The sequence below is a fragment of the Pygocentrus nattereri genome, chromosome 17 (genome assembly GCF_015220715.1).
Source record: "Pygocentrus nattereri isolate fPygNat1 chromosome 17, fPygNat1.pri, whole genome shotgun sequence".
Classification (NCBI taxonomy): Eukaryota; Metazoa; Chordata; class Actinopteri; order Characiformes; family Serrasalmidae; genus Pygocentrus; species Pygocentrus nattereri.
The window spans coordinates 40,339,026-40,365,448 of NC_051227.1; the positions used below are offsets into that span (position 1 = coordinate 40,339,026).

Below are 26,423 nucleotides of genomic sequence, written 5' to 3' on the forward strand. Positions count from 1 at the left end.
GACAAAATCATCCGGGTTTACCCAAACCAGAAACCATGGATGACCAGCCAGGTCCGCTCTCTCCTCAGAGCCCGTGACGCTGCCTTCAGGTCAGGCGACAGAGCTATGTACAGCGCCGCTCGAGCTGACCTGAAGAGAGGGATTAAAAAAGCCAAGGCGGACTACAAGAGGAAAATAGAGTCCCACATGTCCAGCAACAACTCATGGGAGGTGTGGCAGTGCATACAGAACATCACAAACTTCAGAGGCTGTGATGTGACAGCAGGAGTACTGAGTGCACCATTGGCAGAGGAGTTGAACTGCTTCTTTGCATCTCAGCAGCACTCTTCTGCTCCTGCCCGACCTCCACCCCCACCCGGCTTCCACACCACTCCACTCACTGTACAGGAGCGTGATGTCAGGCGGGTGCTCCTGGCAGTGAACCCCAAAAAGGCTGCTGGTCCTGATGGAGTACCCGGCAAGGTGCTCAAAACGTGTGCCCACCAGCTCGCCCTCACCTTCACCAAGATCTTCAATCTCTCCCTGGCCCAAGCCATCATCCCACCCTGCCTGAAGTCAGCCACAGTCATACCAGTGCCAAAAAAGTCTACCATCACCAACCTTAATGATTACCGGTGTGAGGGCCACAGGGCGATAATCATGAAGTGCTTCGAGAGACTGGTACTTCAGCACATCAAAGACTCTCTGCCCCCAGACTTCGACCCCCACCAGTTCGCATACCGTGCAAACAGGTCAACAGAGGACGCCATAGCAGCAGCTCTCCACTTTGCACTGAGCCACCTGGAGCAGCAGCACAGCTACGTCTGGATGCTCTTTGTGGACTACAGCTCTGCTTTCAACACAATCATCCGGGACATTCTTATCACCAAACTGGGCACCCTCTGAAGTTGGCAGCTTGGTGTTCAGAGAATAACCTGGCTCTGAACACCAAGAAAACAAGAGATCATCGTTGACTTCAGGAAGCACAGCACTGACCCAGACCCCCTGTCCATCAACGGCGAGTGTGTGGAGAGGGTCCGCACCTTCTGGTTCCTCGGAGTCCAAATCTCAACCGACATCACCTGGACAGACAACATTACAGCTGTCATCAAGAAGGCTCAGCAGCGACTACACTTTCTGAGAGTCCTCAGGAAGCACAACCTGGATTCCAACCTGCTGCTGACCTTCTACCGCTCTTCCATCGAGAGCCTGCTGACGTACTGTATCAGTGTGGTACGGCAGCTGCACCATGGCAGACAGGGAGAGGCTTCAGAGGGTAGTAAAGACAGCACAGAAGATTATTGGCTGCCCTCTCCCATCCCTGATGGACATCTACACCTCCCGCTGCGTCAGCAGAGCAAAACGCATCACAATGGACAGCTCGCACCCCGGATCTTTACTGTTTGACCTGTTGCCCTCAGGAAGGCGGTACAGATGCATCAGATCAAGGACAAACAGACTTAAGTACAGTTTTTCCCAAAAGCAATAACACTTCTCAACTCACAGATGCACTGATAGTCTATCCCCAGACTTCCATTACCCACCTACATACCAGTCTATTCCCAGACTCCATTACCAGCTACTGTGCAATACTCTGCACACAGAAATGTGCAATCATACTGCACATGTGCAATTATACTGGAATATGTGCAATATTTATCAATGTGCAATATTTAATGACATACAATACAGCTGTAAATATCTCCATATTTATATCTTGTAAATACATAGTTTTTAAATTTTGTTTCTATATTTATTTCATATACATATAAAAACACAGAACTGTGCACAACCCCTCCCCATTCTATTCTTTGTCATTTGTTTACATTGTGTGTTTGCACTGAGATGGAGTTGCTTTTAATCTCATTGTACTGTGTATAGTGACAATAAAGGCATTCTATTCTATTCTATTGATGCCATTTGGTCTCTGTCCATTTCAGTCATTCATAAACTATGTGCTCTGAGAAATGACTATGCAGTTGATGACTGCATACATAGATGACATTTTGATTTACTCCCCTGATTGTGACTCATGTCCAGTAGGTCCACCAGGTTCTATAATGTCCATTAGAGAATGAATTGTATGTCAAAAGACAAAAGTGTGAATTTGATTTGCAGAAAGTATTATTTTGGGTTACATCATAAGTGCCCAGGGCATCGTTATGGATAACCAAAAGGTGTATATGGTGTAGTTAACTGGCCCACTCCAACATCCAAGTTTTACAAGTTCCTGGGTTTCACCAATATTTACCATCATTCATTACAAATTTTAGTACGCTAGCTGCTCCCCTCACTGCTCTAATTAAAGTAAAGCCCAAAAAAATACAAATTATAAATACAAATTAAAGTAAAAAAAACAACCTACATTCCTACTCACTCACTCACACACACACACACACACACACACACACACACACACACACACACAGAGCACAATGTAAGGTTTACAGGTATGACTGTGTATGAGTCTAAAGTTAAAGTGCTGAGTGCAGCAGCAGTTAAAGGGTGTATGGTGTAGACAGTGATCAGAGAGGCCCAGAGCAGCATGGGGAACAGAGCAATAGGCCCCCTTTAACACAGTGTAGCAGTGGTCTCCCTGGTGGGGCAGGTAACGTGCTGTCTGTATTTAGGCAGTTCGCTGGCAAGTTGCGCTCTGTTGAAGTCCCCTAAAATGATAAAGTAGAGTCTGTGTGTTTGAGCTCCATACTGGTGTGGAATATAGATTCCAGTGAGTACGATAGATGCAAACTCCCTAGGAGCATAAATTGGTTTACAGTTTAGAAAGTGTTTCCAGGTTAGGGCTGCATGTTTTTGTTAATATTGTGACATCCGTACACCAGCCTTGGTTGATGTAAAAGCAGATTCCACCGACTTTCTTCTTGCCCGAGCGCTCCGCAGAGCGGTCTGCTCTGTACAGGTGTAACAAGGTTCAGACACCAGTAGGTTGTCAACACCACAGAAGAGCAATAAGACAGATCAACATAATTAAAAGGTTTATTAAAGCAAATAACACAAATGGGGGGGGGGGGGGATTGGAGGGGTAGTTGCTCACCTACAGGGGTAACACTGCAAACAGGGAACACAGCAATCATACAAACCAACTACAAAACCACACAATAGTTTGGTGTGAAAAGGGTTAAAAGCATTACAAGCTCAAGATGAAACCACTACAAAACCTGAAATAAGCCTATAGTGAACAGCGAGACTCCTCATCCCAGCCAGTGGCCCACAAAGTACAAGCTTAAAACCCAACTAATTAAAATAAAATTACCTTTATTAACCTTAAACAGTATCTAAAAACATGAACCCAACACACATTACCAAATCCAGACCAATGCCTACACTAGGCAGCTGGCTAGAGTAATTGGTGGCGCACAGTGTCCCAGTACAGGTTGGCCTCCCTGTCTGAGACAAACAAAACCAAATTAAGACAACACACACACACACACCTACCTAACACAGATACTCCAAAGGAAATAAACCTGCACGCCACCAACCTTACCTCCTGTACAAAAGAGACCAACAAACAAAAGCCCTCAGCACCTCCAACTTCCTGCTTTTAAAGGGGAGCCATCATTTCAGACTGGGCACTTCCTGTCACTCAGCGCCACAGCTCCCCTATTGTCCCAGCTCAGTCATTACACCCACCCTGAACACAGTCCATTCTGTTACACCCCCCTCCACTTTTCCGCAGCCTGTCCTCAGGCTGACTTCAAGCATCCCCATATCTTTCTAGTGGGATGCCTTTGGTGGTACGGTGTGACCGGGGTCCCTCAGCGTCAGGGGCAACCCCATCCTCTGTGGATGGTTGTGCAGAGGGAGTGCAGGTTGTCAGAGGTGGTAGGAACCAGGTCGGTGGAAATAACCAAGGGGTTGGGGGTCCAGCCACACCTGCAGCTTGGGTTGAGGGTCCAGGTCCATCTGCGGCTGCCGCCGCTTCTTCCCCAGAGTCCTGTAAAGACAGAACAAGGCCGAGCAACTTCCTATACAAAACCCTTTCTTTCCCACTCCCCTTTTCAGGCTTAACAACGTAAACAGGTATGTCAAGGTTTGGTTGTTTAGTCACCACATAGGGCATACTGCTCCAGAAGTTAGCCAGTTTGCCCTGTCCCTTGGGACCAACACCCGTTCTCCCACCATTAAAGGACCCAGGAGACCCTGATTGTCATGTTTTTGATGTTGCCCTGCCCGTCAACTCCCCAGCTCTCCTGTAGGCATAATATAGGCGCTCATGGTGTCTTCTCACCCACTCCTCCACAGTACTCTGGTCACCCACAGGTTGCCCCAGCATGACATCCAGGGGGGGGTCCTGACATGCCATCCAAACATGAGGTAGGATGGTGTATACCCTGTGGAGCTATGGACAGTGTTATTATAGGCATGCAGCATTTCGGGCAAGTAATCAGCCCACCTTTGTTTCTTCTCATCCACCAGAGTTCCCAGCATTCCAAGTAGAGTCCGGTTGAAATGCTCTGTGAGGCCGTTACCCTCAGGATGGTAGGGAGTGGTATGACTCTTTTCAGCTGTATAGTTCACAAAGCTGGTTCACCACTGCTGCCTCAAAATTTGGACCCTGGTCTGAGTGAAACAAGGATGGACAACCAAAGTACTGTATAACCTGCTGCCACATAACCCTCACGGTGGTGGCAGCCGTTTGATCTTGGGTGGCTGCTGCCCAAGCAAACTTGGTGATGTGATCAGTCAGTACCATGAGGTTTTGGAAGCCCCCCAACTGCAGCTTCAAGAGACAAAGTCCATTGTGACCAGTTCGAGAGAGTAGGAGGTAACAACAGAACAGGGGTCAAGCCAACAGCTGAGGTGCCAGGCCTTTTCCTAAGGGTGCACTGTTGGCATTCTGCGCACCATTTCTGGACATCAGTAGCCATATGTGGCCAGTAGAAATTTATCTGCAGCGTTTTCAGAGTTTTCAGTTGCAAAATGTCCCATATTGTCATGACAACAGGTAAATGCCTCCTTCTGAAGACTCTGAGGGAGAAGGAGCTGGTACCGTGGCATGTTAGTGTTTGGGTCTTGCGTGCAACGATATAGTACCCCCTCTTGAAGCTGCAGGCGGGGCAGCTCCTTCAACAGCCTCAGTACGTTGGGGGCTTCCCATTGTCGTTAGTCCCGTCGCAAAGGTCTCTTTCTCTGGAAAAGACACAATACTCTCAGGTATTGTATTTACAGAGTCTTACAGAGAATTACAGAGTCCTGCTGCTGCACTTCTGCCCACCTTTCCATTGTCCAGTCCTGTCCTATTCTAGAGCCCACAGAAGGCTGTGGCAGGTCTGGTGCTGGTCCAGTAGAGGCCGCCGAGCTGGACCCTAAGAGGTACACAACGGTCACCTCTTGGAACCCAGGAACCTCCATACCATCGTCGTCCTCTGGCACCACTGCAGCACCTACTGTTGGGATCTCATGTAAGATGGTCTCCGTGCAGCCATAGTCCTCCTCATGCTGCATCTGGCCATTTTTCACATTCACCAAGGTACGAGCCACCAGCAGACCATCTCTTATAGGTAGCGGCTCTATGAGGGCTTCATACCTTCGACCACAAGGTCCGTTTCTAGCTCTGCAGTTCAACAGCACCTTGTGATTACCTGGCACTGTTACAGGGTGCCGACTAGCCAGACGAGCATAGCCCACAAAGCCCTCTGGTGAGGTGAAGCAGTGCTCTTTTTGGCAGATGTGCATAGCTTTCTGCCACATGACTTTTCCCAATGTGTTCAATGGTGGTTGATTCTTGACATCACGGGGGCCGCTCTTCTGAAACAAAAAACTTGCCACCCCTTCTTTGATAATATTCATCCCCACTAGTGCAGAAACTGTCAAACAATTTCTGACCACAATTATTCCCACATTCTCTAGGCCTACACCAGCAATGTCCATCTGAAGTGTTACATAACCCAGATATGGCATTCTCCAACAAGATCGCATGGGGGCAAACTCATGCTTGAAGGGGCATTTGCTGCTGTGGATTTAACTACATGCCACGACAGAGGGCTTGTATGGGGTAGGTCAGGGTTTGATGTGGACAGTGTCAAAGGGGACTGGTTTGTTGGCGGAAAGGTGAAAACAGCATGAGAGACTGATTTAAAAGTTGTAGGGTTTACTGCAGACACTACTTGGAGAGGAGTGGGGCATGAATTTTCCTCTGACCTGGAAGATGTGTGTAGTGGATCATTTACCAGTGAATGAATGAATGAAGCCTTCGTCACAGTCACCAAAGTAACCAGTGAAATTATGATCAACCCGTCCGAGCACATACAATATGACAAGGGGGGAGACGGCATGAGAAACAGAGAAACAGAATACATTGGGTAAGGGAGGAGACAAACCCCCCCCCCCCGACTGAGTTCCTAAGGGAACTCAGTCTAGGAACAGAGAAAAAACACCTCAGCATTAGCACACAGTCCCACACACACAAAGTCCATGACTTGCTACGGGGTTGGGGGCGGGGGGTGCAGACAACCCCAGCGTAGTAAGCGGCCATCCGGATCTGCAGCCATTAATCCGGCGCTGATCAACAGACCCGTCATACCATACCAGGGGGGTAAAAGCGGCAAAGGCGTTGGAAGGGGGAGGGGGTAGGAGGGAGGTGAGGGGGGAGTGGAGGGATAAGGGCCTGAAGAAGGCGCCCTGCTCGGCATCCCAGTCCAGGTATCTCAGTTCGCAGGGTGGAATGGCGATAACACAGCAAACGCCATGGAGACAACCTTGATCGGGTCCAGGCAGAGTCAATAATCAGCAGATCCAGGAAAGTGGGGGAGGAGGATAAGAGAGGGTTCTGGAGGAGATATGATGTACCAGCCAAGGCTAAGGCCCGCACTGATACGGGGAGCCGAAAGCAGATAAGAAGGTTTCCAGGCTTCGAGCGAGTAGCCGTATTTTTTAACGGTAGCTCACCAAGTCCATTGTGGTCACTCCAACGATCCATTTTCCCTTGCAAAGCCGCCAACTTCTCCACGATGTTATCCAGGGTACGACTTACAGTCAAAGTCTGAGTGTTGACAGCTCTGCCCACCACATCAATCATGTTGGGCAGCTTCAAGGGGCCATGGACAGCTGCCCCCATTTTGCGATACACCAGGGCAATGCCCAATCCAATCAGCAAAGCACCTGCGATCATGGTTCCGAATAGGTAGACGTCCTCAATATCCTCCACGGAGAGAGCCGCCAGACACATGACACGCCAGCTCTCCCATGCGTCCATTGTGTAGCCAGCTGCAAACGTTCCGGCAGGACAGGCTGGTTCCCCCGAACCAGAACTTCTCGTCAAGAAGATGGTGTCAATTGCGCCAAGAGACAATTTAATCAAATCCATATTTTAGGTTTTAAGAACAGTGAGGAGAGAGTCTCTCAGTAAAGAGCTCAGACTAGACTAGACACAGAAGCAAAGCAGGAGAGATAAGGGAGAGGAGGAAAGTGCGACCGCCTTCGTTGAGAGCCAGAGCAGATGATCCTACTGATCCTCAACAGTAGGGGGCACTAGTTAAAAGTGGGCTGTAGGTTCCGCTTAGGGCACTGGCGGGCAATGTGACCAGGGGTCCTACAGTTAAAGCATATAGGGCGCCCTTGTTCATCATACTCACAGGGCCTGGGCTGTTGGCCTGAACGTTGGCGTCTTGGACCTGGAGAGTAGCTGCGTGACCTTTGAGGAACCTCCAGTGAGCCATTGCTCTGGGGACTCCCCTGCTGTCTTACTTTCTGGAACTCTTCCCTTATACTCTGCAGGAGGGTCTGGGAGAGATTATTCACCTGACGTTAGACTTTCTTTGACAGCTCCGGTTTCAGTTCCACTTTTAGTTTCTTAAGATCATCCCAAGGTTGTTTTTGTGGGGCATTCCTCACTGTTCCACAATAAGCATGGCCCTCTTCCTCTAACCCAACACAGTACTGCCTCAGTCTTCCACAGGTTAAAGCCGTGGAGCTGGAGTGCACTGTCCAGGGTCGACTCAGTGAAGCACAGCACAGCGAGAAGAGTCCTTGTTGGTCCTGTTTAGAAGGGAAAGCTCATCCAATTTATTGCCTAAGGAGCGAACATTCGTCATGTGAATGCTGGGGAGCGGTGTGCGAAGTCTGCGCTGCCGAAGTTTAACCTTCCCACATCTGTGCGTCCGCCTGCGTCTGCACCTGCTGTAGAGAGCAGCCGCTCCCCCACCAGAATGTCCAAAAAGCAGTCAGAAAGTGAAGAGTCAGGAAAAATGCTTTGTGGCACGGACTGCCTGATGTTCAGCAGATCTTCCGCACTGCATGTGAGCGAGACACAGAACACTACAAAAAACAAACAAAACACAAAGGAGCTCCAAACTGTCACCGACTGTGGCGCCATCTTGGATCTTTTGGTCACCCTGGTAAATTGTGCACACAACAGCTTTTGACTAACCACTATTGGTGGGAAACACTAATACAGGTTGTACATAAGTTTTTCCCTCCCATCATGCTTAGAACGTGCCCAATGTATAACACCTAAAACCCGCCTAGCTGGCAAGCTAATGCTGTTCCCCATGTCAGAACATCCTTGGTCTCATATTGCTGTAGACCTACCTCCATCTGATGGGTTTCCTATGGTCATGACTTTGTAGATTTCTTTTCAAGAAGTGTTTAGATTTTTTTCCTTTTAAAATCAGACAAAACTATTTAGTTTGTTCATCCACTCAAATTATATTGGTTCAGTGCATCTTCAGGGCATCAACCCCCACTTGCAACATGGACTGCTACTTCATCTGGCATCTCAGCCATCATTGACTGGATATGGTGCAGCAAGGAGGTCTGGGATCAATCTCACTGTAGCATCAAGGCAGCCATGCAATGTGCCAAGGAACAGGCAGACCAATGGCATGGGAAGACCCCTCCTTTCTACCAGAAGACTGGGTTGAATTGTCGACCTGGGATCTCAGGTTTGAGAAGGGCAGTCTTAAGTTACAGCCTGTCTGTTCATTCCAAATTGTTGTTCATGCCTCTTGTAACGCCTTGGCTCAGATCTCTCTTAAGTGCATGTGGATGGAATATAAGCATGACCATTTGCATTATAATAGTAATCTTATTGTCAATCAGAGTCCAGCATACAGATTGAAATTCTTTGCTGTGTGGTGGGCAGTATGTCACAAATAGGGCACTACTTGAAGGGATGCACTTTTACGATACAGAACAAATTCCTCACTTAGACTTTACCGATTCTTGCAAGCAGAGATGGATTGCCAAAATGCTGCAAAATAATTGACATCAACTGCATCCCAAGCTCAAAGAATAGTGACAGACTAGTAAAGAAACATTTTTGAAGCCAAGTGTGCTGCATTGCCCTACCAAGATTCTCTGTCAAAAATTGCTTTGAGGAAATCAGTCAGTCATGGTGCTATGGACTGAACTAGACACTGAGCATGGAGACAGGATAAGCTGGGAGGGTGGCTGTAAACTTTACTTACATTGATGTTGGAAAATGAGGCTATTCTCCTTGTGATCTCTTAAAAGTGCCATTTTCTTTGCATTGCTATTTTTTGCATTCAAATTCTTCTGATTCACCCTTGCCCATGGCTGATGCCAAGTCAACACATTCAGCCAAAAACAGACTGACGAAGACTAGCTGGAGCCAACGGTGCCATACACACACACACACACACACACACACACACACACACACACACACACACACACACACACTATTCTGACTATTTGCAACAGAAATCCACTGATGCTCACCAGTGGCCTGGAGGCACCCAACAGGTTCACATTCATCTTGATGTGTCCTGAACTTGTTGTTCAAATATCTTTTAATGGATGCCTCCCAAAATCAAAGTCAATTGGACTGAAATTCCTGGCCTAATTTTGATGCTTTTGTCTTACAGTGAGAATACAGTATGAATTATACCTGCCTTTATGTAATACTGCATTGACATACTGTAGATTGATTGAAATGCATAAAAGAAAACATTGAGTAGTGCAATAGTGAATGCAGTGATTGTTGTTACAAGATGGTGGGGAGGTTGACCCAAGTACAGAACTGAAGCCCAGCAAAAACAAAAAACACAACGGAAAACACAGTTGCTGCAGCCACTGAAGAAGCGCCTGGACTGAGGTTTTAACCGTCGCTGTTATGGTCGAAGGTCTGCGGCGCTACAGCTGCACTACATTAATGAGCGAGTGACAACAGTCAAGGCGATCTGAGGAAGGTGGAAAGGGATGTGGAAATAAAGGGCAAACCAAAGAAATGTCACGGACAACGTGCTCAAACAAAAAGATACTTCGAAAGACAAAATCAACAAAATGAAAACACAAAGACGCTGCCACCGTGACTATGGTGGTTGGCGGACTTTGCTTGATGTGTATGCTTGTAGAGCAAACACCTTTTGAGGCTCGGATTTCTTTTGTTTTATTTTTCAGTTTAGGTGCAATTCTTTCTCTCAACCCTCTTTTCTCCCTTTGGTTTTGGGGCAGTTTTCTTTGTTTCTTTTCTTTTTGCTTTTCTTTCCTTTACCTTTTCGGTGCTTGGACTAAGTGCTGTACCGGTCACCCCCTCTACAAAGGTGTGACAAACGTTGACGTTTGCCAGCACCTTATATACGAGGGCTTCCAGGTGCATCTAATTAGTCTTGATTGCTGGCACCTTGCCGCTGTTGCCCTCTACTGGCCCATATGGCGCAGGCTGGGTGCCTTGCTGCCGACACCCTCTGCTGGTGGCAGGTGGTGCAGTTGAACCCTTACAGTTGTAGCTTTAGGCTACACTTTTATTCTTTGATTTAAAACATTTGGCACAAACTGAACTCCACAGGAGAAATAACAATATAGTTGTATGGCCAGCTAATTGAAACAAATATTAAAGGGACAAGGTTTTGCAATTTTCCTTTCTCTTAATTGAGTCATTCAAAGCTATGCTGCATGTCACAGTTAATTTTTTTCTTTTTTTGTTTGATATGAGCTACACTGACCAGTGCAGCCAATGAATGTCAGCTATTTATTGCTATCTTGTCACTGTAGAATGTCAAACATGCAATATTATTAACATTAAAAATGATGTTTGAGTTCCTCTAACTGATGGTTTGCCACCTTGATGGATGTTTTGTTTTTGCCCACTACATCATCTAGCATACCATAAGTACCATAGTTTGGGAATCACTGGTATCTTTTTCTTTTGCCATTTTGATCCAAAAGTTGAAAACGTTTAACTTGGTCTGCGTAGCCACAGAGCATCTGCACTCATTATGTTTCTCCACTCATTTATTCAGGTTTTAATATAATTTCTCACCCATATATATGTGTTATATAACCTGTCATCTTCATCTTTTTCACTGTAGGTTTAATAAGTTTAAGGCCCCTTTACAATAACATACATAGTATTGTGGCCTTTATAGTGTCTTACATTTGTTCATTATAACAATAGTCATGCAACTACAAGTACTATCAGTGACTCATGCCATTCACTAAAAGGCAGGGGTGTCCAGTCTTATCTACAAAGGGATGGCAGTAGCTTTTCATTCCAAACTATCTGGAGCACACCTGATTATACTTGTTACATCACTTGGTCTCAGTCTTTGAGCAGTTCATCTCATGTGTTCCTGCTATTTCAGAATGAAAACACACCAGATTTTTGTAGATAATATTAAACACCCCTTATGTAAAGCCTCATATATATAATACTTTACGCATGTAATTATGAAGAATTTATAAAAAGTGTTATCGAAACAGTAACAAATAACTTTGTTTCACAGGCTGAAGATTAGTTACAGACAATAATACAAGGCTTTTCTGTCTTAGGAACCCACACACTGTTAGTCATGGCATTACATAAGCTTTTACATTTAAAATTAAAACAAACATTCTGTAAACAACTGTCCATGCACTTAATCTTTTCAATAGAATCAATGTGGCTATTACTAGTATTTTCTTCATTTCTTATGTTGCCATTGTGAGACAGCATACAAATAATATATGGCATATTTTACTCTGAAATATCTGATAGAACAGTGACAAACATATTCAGTGAGATAGATAGATAGATAGATACTTTATTGATCCCGAAGGGAATTTAGCAGTGGCAAACAAATTTATGATAGATATCCTTTAAAGAGTGACTTGGTACTTAAGCATTCTTCATCAGTAACTTACAGGACGCCACTCCAAAGATTCAGTTCAATTTTCAGTTTCACTAAATGACACAAAAAAGAAATATGACTATAGTTATATACAAATTAAATAGCTAGGCAGTGATTTAAAAGGCATTTGAGAAGTCTTACTGTCACAAAGTTGTAACATTGTTTACACTGGAAATTATGTGATTGGTCCTCTGATTTCAGATGAGATATGATTTTGTTTACATTTGATGTAGTATAGTAGGGCAGCATAAAACTTTTCATCTCTTAGGCCATACACAAGTGGACTAACTGCCCTAGCGATGACACTGAATGTAATAAAGTTGAAAGAGCGGAGTGACAGATATAAATGTATATCTAGCTCTATAATAACAGTTTCAATGTAGGGATAAACGATCTCAAGACTGCACAGGATAAGCTGAAATATATGTAGTGAGATGGTACGCAAACCTTTAGCTGCTGATTTCTTGTCAACAGTGGCTGTCCGGACAGCAAGCACAATCATCAAATAGCAAAAGAACTCCGTGAGTAAAATTATGATAAAATGACTAATATTCATTATACCTCTCATTGTGCGATGCCATTGCTCTGGTGTCATAATCTCATAATAACAGAAGGTAGGCTCTAAAAAATATTCTTGTGAAACAGTTGCAACAAGGATAAACACATCCATAAATGGCTTAATGGAGCTTATGATCCAGATGATAAGGATAGCAGTAAGAGTTCTGCTGGTGGTGGATATAGCACTGTGTCTCAGTGGCATGCAGATGGCCACATAGCGCTCCACACACATTGCAGTGATGGTTAGAGGTGTGCATGTTGAGACTGTCTCCATGAGCATGCAAAATGGAATACAGAATGCCAATGGCATCAGCACAGAGCTGAATGAGAGAATGACCACAAAATCTGTAAGCAGAAGGATAATCACGTCAGTCAGTAAGGTGTGGGCAAACAGTATGTAACGTGTTTCAGTTCTGAAGGACTGTTTGCTGTAGAAGGTGAAAAGCATGAGGATGCTGAGGTAGACAAAAGGCCACACAAAAATCTGGGTTATGGCCAGTGATAAGTCCTTCCTCAGTGAGACAGAACTGACCAGCTGCAACTGGTGAAGGCTGCTGCTTTCAGTCTGACTGTTATTACAATCTGCTGTGCACATATCTAGGAGAAAAAAGTTTCAAAACAGCAGTGTGACAATTTAACAGACATTAAAATGAAAAGTCGAAGAAAACTTTCTAAAGATAACCTGCCGATAATTGTAACCACAGAGGACTAGAGTATTGCATAATTAATGATATAGAGAAAGAATAAAAATACATCATGCTTTCACAAGTATATAACTTTACATTTGTGTTGGTTACAGCAATGATAAAAGACAGAGAAGTCATGTCTCCAGTAATATATCTACCTGTGGTAATAATGGAGCCACATAATAGAGAGACTCTGGGCAGACAAATATATGTATACTGTATCTGACAAGTCTGATTTGAATATGTAATTTTTGTCATCAGGGATTCGTTTTCAGTACTGTGCATGTGCCATATCTGGATGGTCAGGGGAGGTAACCTTTGTGCATGAATCATTTGGTAGTCTAACATACTAACATAAGGTTTAGAAGAGCTTAAAAATGAGAAAAATCCAGGTATTTTAGAAATAAACAAGCAACAAAGACTATGTTTTCCCTCTGAGAATACATATTATGAAAGAAGAATTTTACTAAATATTACAAAAGTGCTCATACTTAGTTACTGTCTCTACCTTAAGTAGACCATTCTTCTTCAGGGAAAACTTCAAAACTTAAGAAATAAAAAAGATAAAATAACTTAAATACTATACAAATTTACACTCAGCAAAACGTAAACAAAAGAGACAAAGTTGAGGCTTTGAGTATAATACAAAAAGGGTCGAAGCCACCTTCAACACTGTGCTAATGTTTTCGTAGCACTGGGTACAATTGGTATTAATGATTCAATTTCCACAGTGAATCTCACTTTGTCAACAGGATGTTGTCCTTTAAGATTCTCCTGGAGGGAAAACATTAGTCTGTAGAGTGTGACATACAATGACTTAAGATTTGTTTTCTTAACTGCCATGCTTGCAGGTGTTGCTAAACTTGCTAAAGCTTCTATTTGTAATGTTGGGGAGCGATGATGAGGCAGACGCATACGTTGAGATAAGCGAGATTTATTAAGGGCAAATCTGTAGTCAGGCTCAAAACAGTCCATAGTCATAGCCAACACAATTGGAATGGGGAACAGACATGATGAAAGAAACAGGAATAAACGAACAATGGAGGTCAGAATAAACAATTACCGAACACTTAAAACAATACTAACAGCACAAACAAAGACCAGCAAACTCACAGTGGAACACACAGGGCTTAAATACAGGTAACAACGAGGGATAACAAGACACAGGTGGAAGTAATTAAGGGCAGGGTCTGAAAACAAGGGGGCAGGACCAGAAAGAACTCAAAGAAAACAAAAAGCACTTGACAGGACTAAATGGAAAACAAAAGCACATGGAGGAGTGGGAGGGGCCAATCATGACAGAACCCTCCTCCAAGGTACACAGCACTGAAGCGTGCCAAAAAAAAAAAAAAAACAAACACAGACACAAGGGACCAAAACCAGAGACAGAACTAAACAGGGACAGGAACTGGGGCACGAGGCACAGAGGACAGAACAGGTACAGGAACAGGAACAGAAGCAGGAATAAAAGCAGGAACAGCAGGAGCTAAAGGCACTGGCACAGAAACAGACACCGGAGCAGAGACAGGAGGAGAACGTGGAATAGGAGTCAAGTGCACAGAAACAGGAGAGGAAACCTGAACAGACTGAGGACGCAACAAAGGCTGGGAGGGAGGATGAGGAGGAACAACAGAAAACACCAAATGAGGGATGACCAGAGACACAATAGGACAAGGACAACAATGTAAGACAGACCAAGCAAAAGACAAAGGAACCGGAACAAAAACAGACACAGGCACAGAAACTGACACACAAACAGACACCGGGACAGAAACAGAAGGAGAGACAGGAACAGGAACCACAACTGGAAAAGACACAGGCACAGACACAACAAAAGGGAACAAGATGACACCAGGAACAGAGGAGGGCAAAGACGAAGGAACAGAAAAAACAGGGTACACAGAAGCAGACACAGGTGGAACAGGTGGTCCATGAGGAGCAGCAGACACAGACTGAACAGAAGGCGTATATTCGGAGCAAAAGACACAGATGGAACAGGAGGCCCACGGGGAGCAACAGACACAGGGTGAGACGGGCGGGAACAAAGGGGTTGCGACGTCCTTGGAAGCAGGGGGGCCTGCAGCGACGTCCTTGGAGGCAATCAGGCCTGCAATGATGTCCTCTGAGGCAAGCGGGCCTGCTGCAACATCCTCAGAGGCATGCAGGCCTGCAGCGACATCCTCAGAGGCAGGTGGGCCTGCAGCCTCAGGCGGCGGGGTCTGGAGGCGCAAGCATGCCCGTAGGTAGCAGCCACAGGAGCAGGCGTGCCGCGGGGTGAGGCCACGGGAACAGGCGTGCTGCCGGGTGTGGTCATGGGATCAGGAACTCGGGCGGCAGACTGCTGCACCAATCTGGAGGAACAAACAGAAACAGGACCCTTTCGGCTGCTCCCAAGGCTCAGTGGTGCTTGAGAGCAAGCCGAGCGCAGTAGAAAGGATTTCCTACATGTTCTGTCCATTTAACCTCTTCTTGCGCTACAGGTCGCTCCTCCCTGCAGCGTTGCTCAAGATGGGTGGACCCAAGGCACTTACCTGGGATCTCACATTCATAAACCAAAGCCGGGTGTTTTTTCAAAGTTTTACAGGAACTATGAGATGCCTGTGTACCCTGAGCGCCAGGGGATTTGCTGTTTCTGGCCTGGTCAAATCAAATCAAATCAAATCAAATTTATTTGTATAGCGCTTTTTACAATGGATGTTGTCACAAAGCAGCTTTACAGAATTTCAGAAAAGACAAAGTTTTAACAGGAGTGTAAGAATGTACAACCCCCCCCCCCCCCCCCCCGGTGGGCAAGCCAGGGGCAACAGTGGAAAGGAAAAACTCCCTCAGAACTGAGGAAGAAACCTTGGGAAGAAGCAGACTCACCAGGGGGGACCCATCCTCCTCTGGTCAAACTACATACAAGTGATTATACTACTAATATTAATAATTAGTATTAGGAAAAGCTAGGAGTCTATGAGAACATCAGTGTAGGGTGGCAGCTGGGGCATGGGCAGCTGGTCTGAAGTGGGTAGCAGGAGGGCTCGGCAGTCGGTCGTCCTTCAGTGTCCAGCCGGACATGTGGGCGATTGTATACTCGAGGAAAAAATGCAGGGAGAGGGAATTAGTTTTATTCTGTCTGTTGAATGTAAAACAGAGAATGTGAACATTTCCAGAGTGTGGCTAATGACTCCGGCAGATCTGACTATGACAGTTTAACTAAAAGGAGAGAACCAGAAGGACACACAGACACGGAGGCACTCTGAAACAGTTTGGCATCCCTCCACTCCACCGTCCACAAACTTGAGTGACTGCGTGCGAGCAGCGGGACGACAGCACCAGCGTCTCAGTGTCCATGGACCCCTGGATCTGCTGCCTTTATCTAGGGGGGAACATTACCTACCAAAAGCTAAACTGAACAAGTGAGTTTTCAGTCTAGTCTTAAAGATTGAGACTGTGTCTGAGTCCCGAACAGTTTCTGGAAGATCATTCCAGAGTTTGGGGACTTTATAAGAAAAAGCTCTTCCCCCAGCTTGGTGGCGTTGGGACATGGCAAACTCGGACTACATCAAAACATCCGGAGTTTCAACCCAACAGAACAACCACATACCAGAGTTTTGATCTCTCGCTGCATCCTTAGTCGGCTGGTCTTTTGGTAACGTTTGGGAGCAATGATGAAGTGGATGCATATGCGGAGATAAGCGAGATATATTATGGGCAAATCCATATTCAGGGTCAAGACAGTCCAGGGTCAATGAGCTCTGTTGTACTGTATATCTGTGCATCCTGTGCTCTCTGTCATCTACCCCTTCTGGTACCTATTATGCAGTCTTGAATGTCTGTTCTCTTTCTAATCACCTGTGTATAGCAGGAGAGAATACTAGATAATATTATTGACGTGCTCTTCCTAACCAAAACCTGACAAGCTGGTGACTTTTCTACCTTAAACCAGTCAACTCCTACTAAAGGAGGAGGTTTGTCTGTAATTATCAACAGCAAAATCAATATTATTTACTGCTATAACGTCTTTTGGATATCTAACTATAATTGCATGACTGCTCTATTGCCCACCAAAACTCGTTTGTTCAATTTAGTCATGCCAGCGTGTCCTAGGTCTTCCCCACGGTCTCCTCCCTGGTGGACTTGCCTGTGACACCTCACGAGGGAGGTGTCCAGGAGGCATCCTAACCAGATGCCAGAACCACCTCAACTGGCTCCTCTCGACGTAAAGAAGCAGCGGCTCTACTCCGAGTCCCTCCCGGATGACCGAACTTCTCACCCTATCTCTAAGGAAGAGTCCAGACACCCTGCGGAGGAAACTCATTTCAGCCGCTTGTATTCGCGGTCTTATTCTTTCGGTCATTACCCAAAGCTCATGACCATAGGTGAGGGTGGGAATGTCGATCGACTGGTAAATCGAGAGCTTTGCCTTGTGGCTCAGCTCTTTGTGTCCCACAGGCCAACCATGCCCGATAGGACTCCTTCTTCAGCTTGATGGCGTCTCTCACCTGGGGTTTCCACCACCGGGTTCAAGGATTACCGCCCCGAAAGGCACTACCTTGCAGCCACAGCTACAGTCAGCCGCTTCAACAATGGAGGAGCGGAACAGGGCCCAATCTGAGTCAATGTCCTCCACCTCCGTTCTGACGGAGGTGTGGGTTGAAGATCAATCTGAGAGGTTCTTCTGCCAGATGTTCCCAGCAATTCCTCACTATACATTTGGGTTTGCCCTGTTTGACCAGCATCTTCCCCCACCACCTGATCCAACTCACCACCAGGTGGTGATCAGTTGACAGCTCAGCTCCTCTCTTTACCCAAGTGTCCAAAACATATGGCTGCAAGTCCAATGACACGACTACAAAGTCAATCATTGAACTGCAGCCTAGGGTGTCCAGGTGCCATGTGCACTTATGGACATCCTTGTGTTCAAACATGGTGTTCATGATGGACAAACTGTGGTTTGCACAGAAGTCCAAAAACTGAACACCACTCGGGTTCAGATCAGAGAGGCCATTCCTCCCAATCACACCCCTCCAAGTCACCCTGTCATTGCCCACGTGAGCATTGAAGTCCCCCAGCAGGACAATAGAGTCTCCAGGAGGAGCACTTTCAAGCGTCCTTCCTTCTTATCAACAGTTTGCTGCAATTCCCTACTAATAATACATCTTCCCTTTCCTGACTGTCCACTTTACAAGCTCCAGCACCTTTTCCTCTTATCTTTCTATTTTAAACCTTGTTGATCTTTCCTCCATTGCAGATATCATAGTTACTTCTAACCTCTTCTCTTGATCCCCTTCCAACAAAGTTAACTAAAGCTTTTCTTTCTGCTCTGGTCCCTCATCTCATAATTCTTGTCAATAAATCACTACTTCATGGACAGGTATCCTCCCTTTATAAGATGGCTGCTATCACATCCATAATTTAAAAACTTGTCTTTGATCCTTTAGATCTCAGTAATTACTGGACTCTCTCTAACCTCTCTTTCCTGTCCAAAGTGCATGAATGAACTGTGGTTAGCCAACTCCAGTCCTACCTGTCAGACAACAGCCTTTTTGAACCATTACAGTCTGGACTCCGTTCTTCTCATAGCACAGAAACTTCCTTAACAAAGGTCACCAATGGCCTTCTTGTGTCTCTTGATGCTGGTGCTCTTAGCGTCCTTCTTCTACTTGATTTGAGTGCATTCTTTGATATGGTGAGTCATTCAGTCCTCATATCATGCCTGCATGATCTAGGCATTACGAGTGCTGCCCTGGATTGGTTCAAATCATATTTGACCGAAAGAAAGCAGTTTGTTACCCTTGGTGACCATACTTAACAAATGTCTGGTGTTACTCAGAAGGTCCTTAAGGCTCAGTCATTGGACCTCATTTGTTTATGGTGTACATACTTCCTCTTGGTTACATAGCATGTACAACCCCAATTCCAGTGAAGCTGGGACATTGTGTAAAACATAAGTAAAAACAGAATACAATGATTTGCATATCCTTTTCAACCTATATTCAATTGAAAACACTACAAAGACAAGATATTTAATGTTCAAATGGATAAACATCTGCATAAATTGAACACACACAATAGGGGGCAATGAGCACACTTGCCCAGAGCTATGGGCAGCCCTATCCATGGTGCCTGGGGGGCAGTTGGGGGTTAGGTGCCTTGCTCAAGGGCACTTCAGTCATGGACTGTCAGCCGAAGGGATCAAACTGCCGACTTTGCAGTCACAGGGCTGGTTCCCTAACCTCCAGCCCACGGCTGCCCCAGTGACACCTCTTCAACACTCGCATTAGACTAGAAAGGTAATAAGGGAAACAAGTTTGTACTGCTTTGTAGGAAGCCTTCATTCTAAAGGGACAGGCATACTCAAACCATGGTAGCAAAATGCATTCTACAGCATAAGATACCCATCAGAATTCCTGAAGGTAGGAGTCAAGGATTCATTCCTGTACTGTTCTCTCATGCACTTGACCACTTGTCCAGAAAATGGTAAAGGGTGACTCATCTGACCATTTCACTTTTTTCCACATCTCTGTAGAGCAGTGCCTGTCTTTTGTACATCACTGTTTTTTCTTTGTTTGTCTTTATCCTTCTCTATGTAGTTGTGGATGGAAGCTTCTTGTTGAGACATTCTGATCACAACCTGCACTAACATTCTCAGTCATCTGAGGAACGCTGCTTTTATGTTTTTCTTCTTATACTGTATATCTCACTAATCCATAAGCTATAAATGTATTAAATGTGCTTTCGACCACAAATTTAAACACTTTTACTGATATCTTCCCCACAGATCTGAGAGAGTATATCACTTTAGTCAGTGTTCTTACTGAAACACAAGCAAGATGTGCTGTCTGTTCTTCAATAAAGAACCATTTTCAAAGCCATTAAGTCTTTGCTCCTTGCCATCTTGATCAACTAGGCATTTATATATACTACAGAGCATTTCAAGAAACCATTACTATCTGTTACAATTTTCCACTTCATTGTCATTGTTGGCTTTATGAGCTCATTCACAATAGCACATAGCCAACACAACCTTAAAATGTCTGTTGTATAACATTAAGAATGTAACTAAAAGTATTCATACTGAGTTAGGCCATTCATTTTAAGGTACATCATTATAAATGCATTTGAAAATGCAGAATTTAGAGAAAGTGTTAACAAAAACAGTAACAGAGTTGACTTTCTGTTTCAGAGGCACAGGCCTCACACCAGACTAATATAAGGTTATCAGTCATCAGATCATGTAGGCTTCATTTATGTCTGAAGGAATTTTTGTAAATAACAAGACATTAATGTGGAAACCGTTAGTATACTAGTCCTGTCAGAAATTGGCATGTTATTGTGCAAGGAAAGTCATAATGTAAAATGTATGCCATATATTCCTCTGTAGTATTAAACAGGACAGATGCCAAAACACATATCCAGAGGCAGACAAATTGACGGTATCAGTTATCTTAGCATTAAGAGTGGCATGATAATGAGGGATTCTTAATCAGACTCTTACAAGAGAGTTCTCTAACATGAAGCCACATTCAGTTCACCGTATTGCTACATGGTAGGAATGAGAAACAAGATTTATTATTTATTATTTATCTGCAAATGAAATAGCAAAGAAGCTATTTAATGCAATGAAGAAATCTTTAATCTCTTAAAGTAGTTACATTCTCTACACTGAAACTCAGGTGTTTGGTGCTTTGTTTTCAGATAAGATGTAATTTTGTTTACACCTTACATAGTATAGCATAGCAGTGCAAAATTTCTCATCTCCTAGGCCATAGACAAGTGTACTAACTGCCCTGGCAATGACATTGAATGTAAAAAAGTTGAAAGAGCGGACTGACAGATATAACTGAATGTCTATTTGTATGACCATTGCTTCAATATATGGACAAACAATCTCAAAGGTGCAAAGCATAAGCTGAAGCATATGCAGGGAGATGGTGCGCAGACCTTTTCCTGCTGATTTCTTGTCAACAGAGGCCGCGCGGGCAGCGAGCACAATCATCAAATAGCAAAATAACTCGATGAGTAAAATTATTATAAAATCAGTAACATATAGAATACTCCTCATTAAACGGTGCCATTGCTCTGGCATCATGATCTCATAATGGCAGAAGGTAGGCTCTAAAAAATATTCCTCTGAAACAGTTGCAACAAGGATAAACACATCCACAAATGGCTTAATGTAGCTTATGATCCAGATGATAAGGATAGCAGTAAGAGTTCTGCTGGTGGTGGATATAGCACTGTGTCTCAGTGGCATGCAGATGGCCACGTAGCGTTCCACACACATTGCAGTGATAGTTAGAGGTGTGCAGGATGTGACTGCATCCATGAGCATGCAAAATGGAATACAGAATGCCGTAGGCAATAACACATAGCTGTGTGAGAAAATGACCACAAAATCGGTCAGCACAAGAAAAATCACGTCAGTCAGTAATGTGTGGGCAAACAATATGTAACGTGTTTCAGTTCTGAAAGACTGTTTCCTGTAGAAGGTGAAAAGCATGAGTATGTTGATGTAGACGAAAGGCCACACAAAAATCTGGGCTATGGCGAATGTTAAATGCATCCTCCATGGGACAGAGCTGACCAGTTGCAACTGATAGTTACTGATGGTTACATTCTGAGTGCTGTTACACTCTGTTGTGCACATATCTAAGAGAAAAATTGTGAAGTTAGGAACAACATTGTATGAATCTTTAAAGCTATAAAAATATTCAGAACAAAAAACAATGAAAAGTTGCTAAAGATAATCACCAATAAATGTGACCATACAAGACTAGAATGTTAAAGTAAATTATGATTGATATAGTATAATTTATCACATGGTACTGCAAGTATATAACTTTCACATTTATATTGTGACAGCAGGAACAACATTATGTGACAATCTTAAAAGATATAAAAAGTTGCTAATGATGACCTACCAATAAATGGGACCATACAAAACTAGAATTTTAAAGTAAATTATGATTAAAGATACAAGATAATTCATGATAGGGTACTATAAGTATATAACTTAACAGCAACAATAAAAAAGTGAAAATACCATTAGAAATCATATCTCCAGTAAAGTATTACCTGCAGTAATAATGTAATCAAATAATGTAGAGACTCTGGGCAAACATATATATATAAAGTGCCTAGCTCGATTTAAATAATAAATTCTTGACGTCATGGATGCACAAGTTCACTGTGTATGTGTCCAAGCTTGATGCTGGGGGGAACTGTGGGTGAGGCATTTGGTAGCACACTGTATTCACATAAGACTTGGAAGAGCTAAAAATAAGAAAATCCCTAGTCAGGTATTCCAGAAACAGGCCAGTGCCATGTCCAACGTTTTTGAAGGGTTAATGGTGAAGTTAATCAAATGGGACCGTGTTATAGGTATGGAAACAATAATGCCAGTAACACATATTTTTCTTATTTAAAATATCTCACTATTACACACCTGGAAAGATACCTGAAGAGATAATATGATGAGAAACAAGGGGAAACACTCTTCTTTTACAGTTAGCATACAATAACCATAATCCACGCCGATGAAAGACAAATGACCACCATATAAGGGAGCCCTTGGACTGGGGAACTACAGCAAAAAAACATGTGATGCAAAAATTGATGTGTTTGTAGCACCCCATTAACTCTAGGCTATGCCATATGAGTTAGGTGAGTTTGTGCTCTTTTTTAATTTAATTATGAGCTCTCAGAAACTGCTTAAATAAAACAGGCATAGTTATAAATACAGGCTAGTGCAGGAACCCTTCTGAATAATATTTCACCTCAGTTATAATTTAACTTACCAAATATGACAGGTGTACATAGAGTAACCCTTTAGATATGTGACTATTATAACTTACAACAAACAAAATCCCAGCTTCTAATGTTTAATAAAAATAAACACAGAGAATTACTGTATCTTGGGCTGGGGTATTTATTAAAACTTTAGTTAGTGAATTTAATTAGTGAATTGGGTTCACTCAATTTGGTCACTCAAATCTGATGTCTCTTTTGGTCACATAACAAAAGTGCCTAGAGTAAAAAAAAAACATAAAATACACAATTTAGTGTTCAATGGTTTCTCAGAAATGTATAGTAATACTCTATTAATACACAGCACTAATGTGGGCACAATTACACTCAAATTGTATCAGTAAACTCAAATTGACCTGGTCAGAAATATTGAAATAAAAGGAAATAAAAATATGGGGTACCCCTTTTTTTCTCTCTGTGGGTGTGTCTCTCGTGGCGGGCCCGAATGCTGCTTGTGCACGTGGGGGCCTCAAACTAAATGGCCACTTCACGCAGAAAAAACACTTAACTTGCCTTGACTCACTCAGGGTCTAAGATGGGGGAATGGAGTGGAGAGCTGCTACCTTGCTTCTGAGAGGGAAATTCAGTGTGGCCAGAGGAAGTCTGAGCCTCACGGCAGCTCAGACCACTATCTGGTTTTCCTGAGGTGGTGTAGAAGATGCACCAGCAACTGGTGGTCTCCAAGTCTCACTGATAAGCTCACCGAGAGGGCGGACTTCAGCTAGCAGGGAGCTGTATGATAGCCGGTTGGGCTAGTGCCAGCAGAGCTTAGTGCTAACGGCAGCGGTAACTCCAGGCAGAACTTCACTTTGAGGGAGAGTTTCCCTCGTTTCCCACACTCAGTCAAGACAGTCCACTGTGGGGGTTCTCTGATTGACAACCTGACTCTTGACTTGATGAGAAACGTCAATATAACGTGTTTTACGTTACTTTTTTCTACCTGTATCTGCCTTGTTCTCTCCTCTCGCCCCTTCCTCTCTCTTTACACACACACACACACACACACACACACACACACACACACACACACACACACCTCTCCTCCCGCCCCCACACAGACAGAGTGCCAATCAGCAGGTGAGGAAGTGTACAACAGAGATTGACAACTTTTTACAGCTAATGAGAACACTTAACTCCTGAGTATCAGATGTGGCATTTTAACATTTTTATACAATTTTTAAATAATTTTAAACATTTTAAAACAAGGTCACTTTATAAAATGAAATAAAAAGTTAGCCACAAGTTTACAAGGGGCTACATCCTCCCCCCTCTAACTGTCTGGATGTCCTCATCAGACGTTTTTAGGACACAAAATTAATCATATAGAACACTAGAAATATCAACATGACGAAGATCAGTCACCAGAGTACTTAATTACATTACATTACATTACATTACAATTTAGCAGACGCTTTTATCCAAAGCGACTTACAAATAGTGAGGTACATAGAACAAACAGTCAGGCCTTAAAGGAGGCCAAGGGGTAAAAGCGGGGGAAGGAAAAGGGAAGGAGGGCAAGAAGGAGATGAGGTTGGTAGTGGATAGATTTGCAAGAGGCGATTAGAGCAAGTGCTCCCTGAAGAGCTCTGTCTTCAGGAGTTTCTTAAAAAATAGAGAGGGACCCCCCTGCTCTGACAGCGGAAGGTAGCTTGTTCCACCATTGGGGAAGCAAGTATGAGAACAGTCTCGATTGCATTGTGTGAATGTTTGGCAAAGCTAAGCGACGTTCATTGGAGGATCGCAGCGGCCGGGCGGTGCTGTAAGCCTTTAGGAGCGAGTGCAGGTAGGAAGGAGCCTGCTCTGTTAACACCTTGTAGGCAATCGTAAGAGTTTTAAATTTGATACGAGCAGCAACCGGTAACCAGTGGAGCTCACTGAGCAGTGGGGTGACATGCGCCCGTTTTGGTTGGTTAAAGACCAGACGCGCTGCAGCGTTCTGAACCATCTTCAGTGGTTTTACAACACAGGCCGGGAGGCCCGTCAGTATGGCATTGCAGTAGTCCAGGCGTGAGATGACCACTGCTTGTACCGAGAGTTGGGTGGCTTGTTGTGTTAGAAACAGCCGTATCTGTCTGATGTTGTACAGCGCAAAGCGGCAGGACCGAGTCACCGAGGCAACATGGTGCGTGAAGGAGAGTTGGTCATCTACCATAAGCCCCAGGTTCCTAGCAACCTTTGTCGGGGAGAGTGAGAGTGAGTCGATGGTTATGGTGAAGTTGTGTTGAATGGATTGTTTAGCTGGTATAACCAGAGGTTCAGACTTGGACAGGTTTAGTTGAAGGTGGTGTTCCTTCATCCATGCGGATATGTCCGAGAGGCACTGCGATATCCGCACAGAGATCGACGGGTCATCAGACGGGAATGACAGATAGAGCTGGGTGTCGTCAGCATAGCAATGTTACGAGAAGCCATGTGAGCGGATAACCCGGCCTAGAGAGGTGGTGTAAATAGAAAAGAGAAGGGGTCCCAGTACCGATCCCTGGGGAACCCCAGTGGATAGCAAGTGGGCTGAGGAGAGCTCTCCATGCCACGATACCTTGAATGAGTGCCCAGTGAGGTACAATCTGAACCATAGTAGCGCATTGTCTGAGATACCCATGTTTGATATAGTAGACAGGAGAAATTCATGATTGACTTAAGGTTGTTCTTATTTTTTCCCCAAATTAATAGTTATGCCTTGGTGTACTATGGTAAGCGGCTGATCATAAGACCTACCCTTTTCATCATATGTAAGACTTAGGACTGGTTTAACTGGTCGTTTGGGGACAACTGGTGCTCTATCTGATCTTAATGGACTTTGTCTTGAGCTAGACCTCCTACTATGGTTATGGTCCATGCAAAGGTCCCTTTCAGAATCATGGTCAGACTCAGATTCACTTGTGACTAGGGTGCAGTCACTACTGTCTCTGCCTAACGGGCTATTTTGGGCCGGATGGTCACTCCCTATCTGAGCCTCCTCTTCCTCCTCACTGGAGTCAGCTTCTAATCTGTAATTTGGGACCTTTGGTATGTGTTTTCAGAATGCTTTGTAGGAACTTGGCAACTGACCACCGTCCACTTCTGAGGAAGAATCAGAGGACTCTGGGGACTCTTCCCTTGGCTGGGTCACCTTAGTCTTTTATGTCTGGCCTGTGTTTTCTGTCGCACAGGGGATCTGTCAGACAATTCCAGATCAGTTAGCCTCACAGAGGACTCAATAGGCAAAAGATGATTGCAGTGAAGAGTCTTCGCATGACCTTGATGCCCCTCCCATCTCACACGATACACTGGCAAGTTGGGCAGTTTTTTCATGACTACATGGGGTATGGGACTCCAG

At 44.4% G+C, this 26,423-nt stretch overlaps 2 protein-coding genes across 2 annotated transcripts; both read right to left on the reverse strand.

Moving 5' to 3' along the window:
- Positions 1–12,243: 12,243 nt before the first annotated feature.
- Positions 12,244–13,221, reverse strand: LOC108410839 (odorant receptor 131-2-like). The gene has a single exon (XM_017682125.1). The coding sequence runs from the start codon at positions 13,219–13,221 to the stop codon at positions 12,244–12,246; it is 978 nt and encodes a 325-aa protein (XP_017537614.1).
- Positions 13,222–20,969: 7,748 nt separating this feature from the next.
- LOC108410838 (odorant receptor 131-2-like) lies at positions 20,970–21,947 on the reverse strand. The gene has a single exon (XM_017682124.2). It carries the CDS (start codon positions 21,945–21,947, stop codon positions 20,970–20,972), a length of 978 nt encoding a protein of 325 aa, XP_017537613.2.
- Positions 21,948–26,423: the final 4,476 nt, after the last annotated feature.

What these genes read in the sequence shown, in the direction of transcription:
- LOC108410839 (XM_017682125.1), bottom strand. Translation starts at nt 13,221, where the DNA reads ATGTGCACAGCAGATTGTAATAACAGTCAGACTGAAAGCAGCAGCCTT.
- LOC108410838 (XM_017682124.2), bottom strand. Translation starts at nt 21,947, where the DNA reads ATGTGCACAACAGAGTGTAACAGCACTCAGAATGTAACCATCAGTAAC.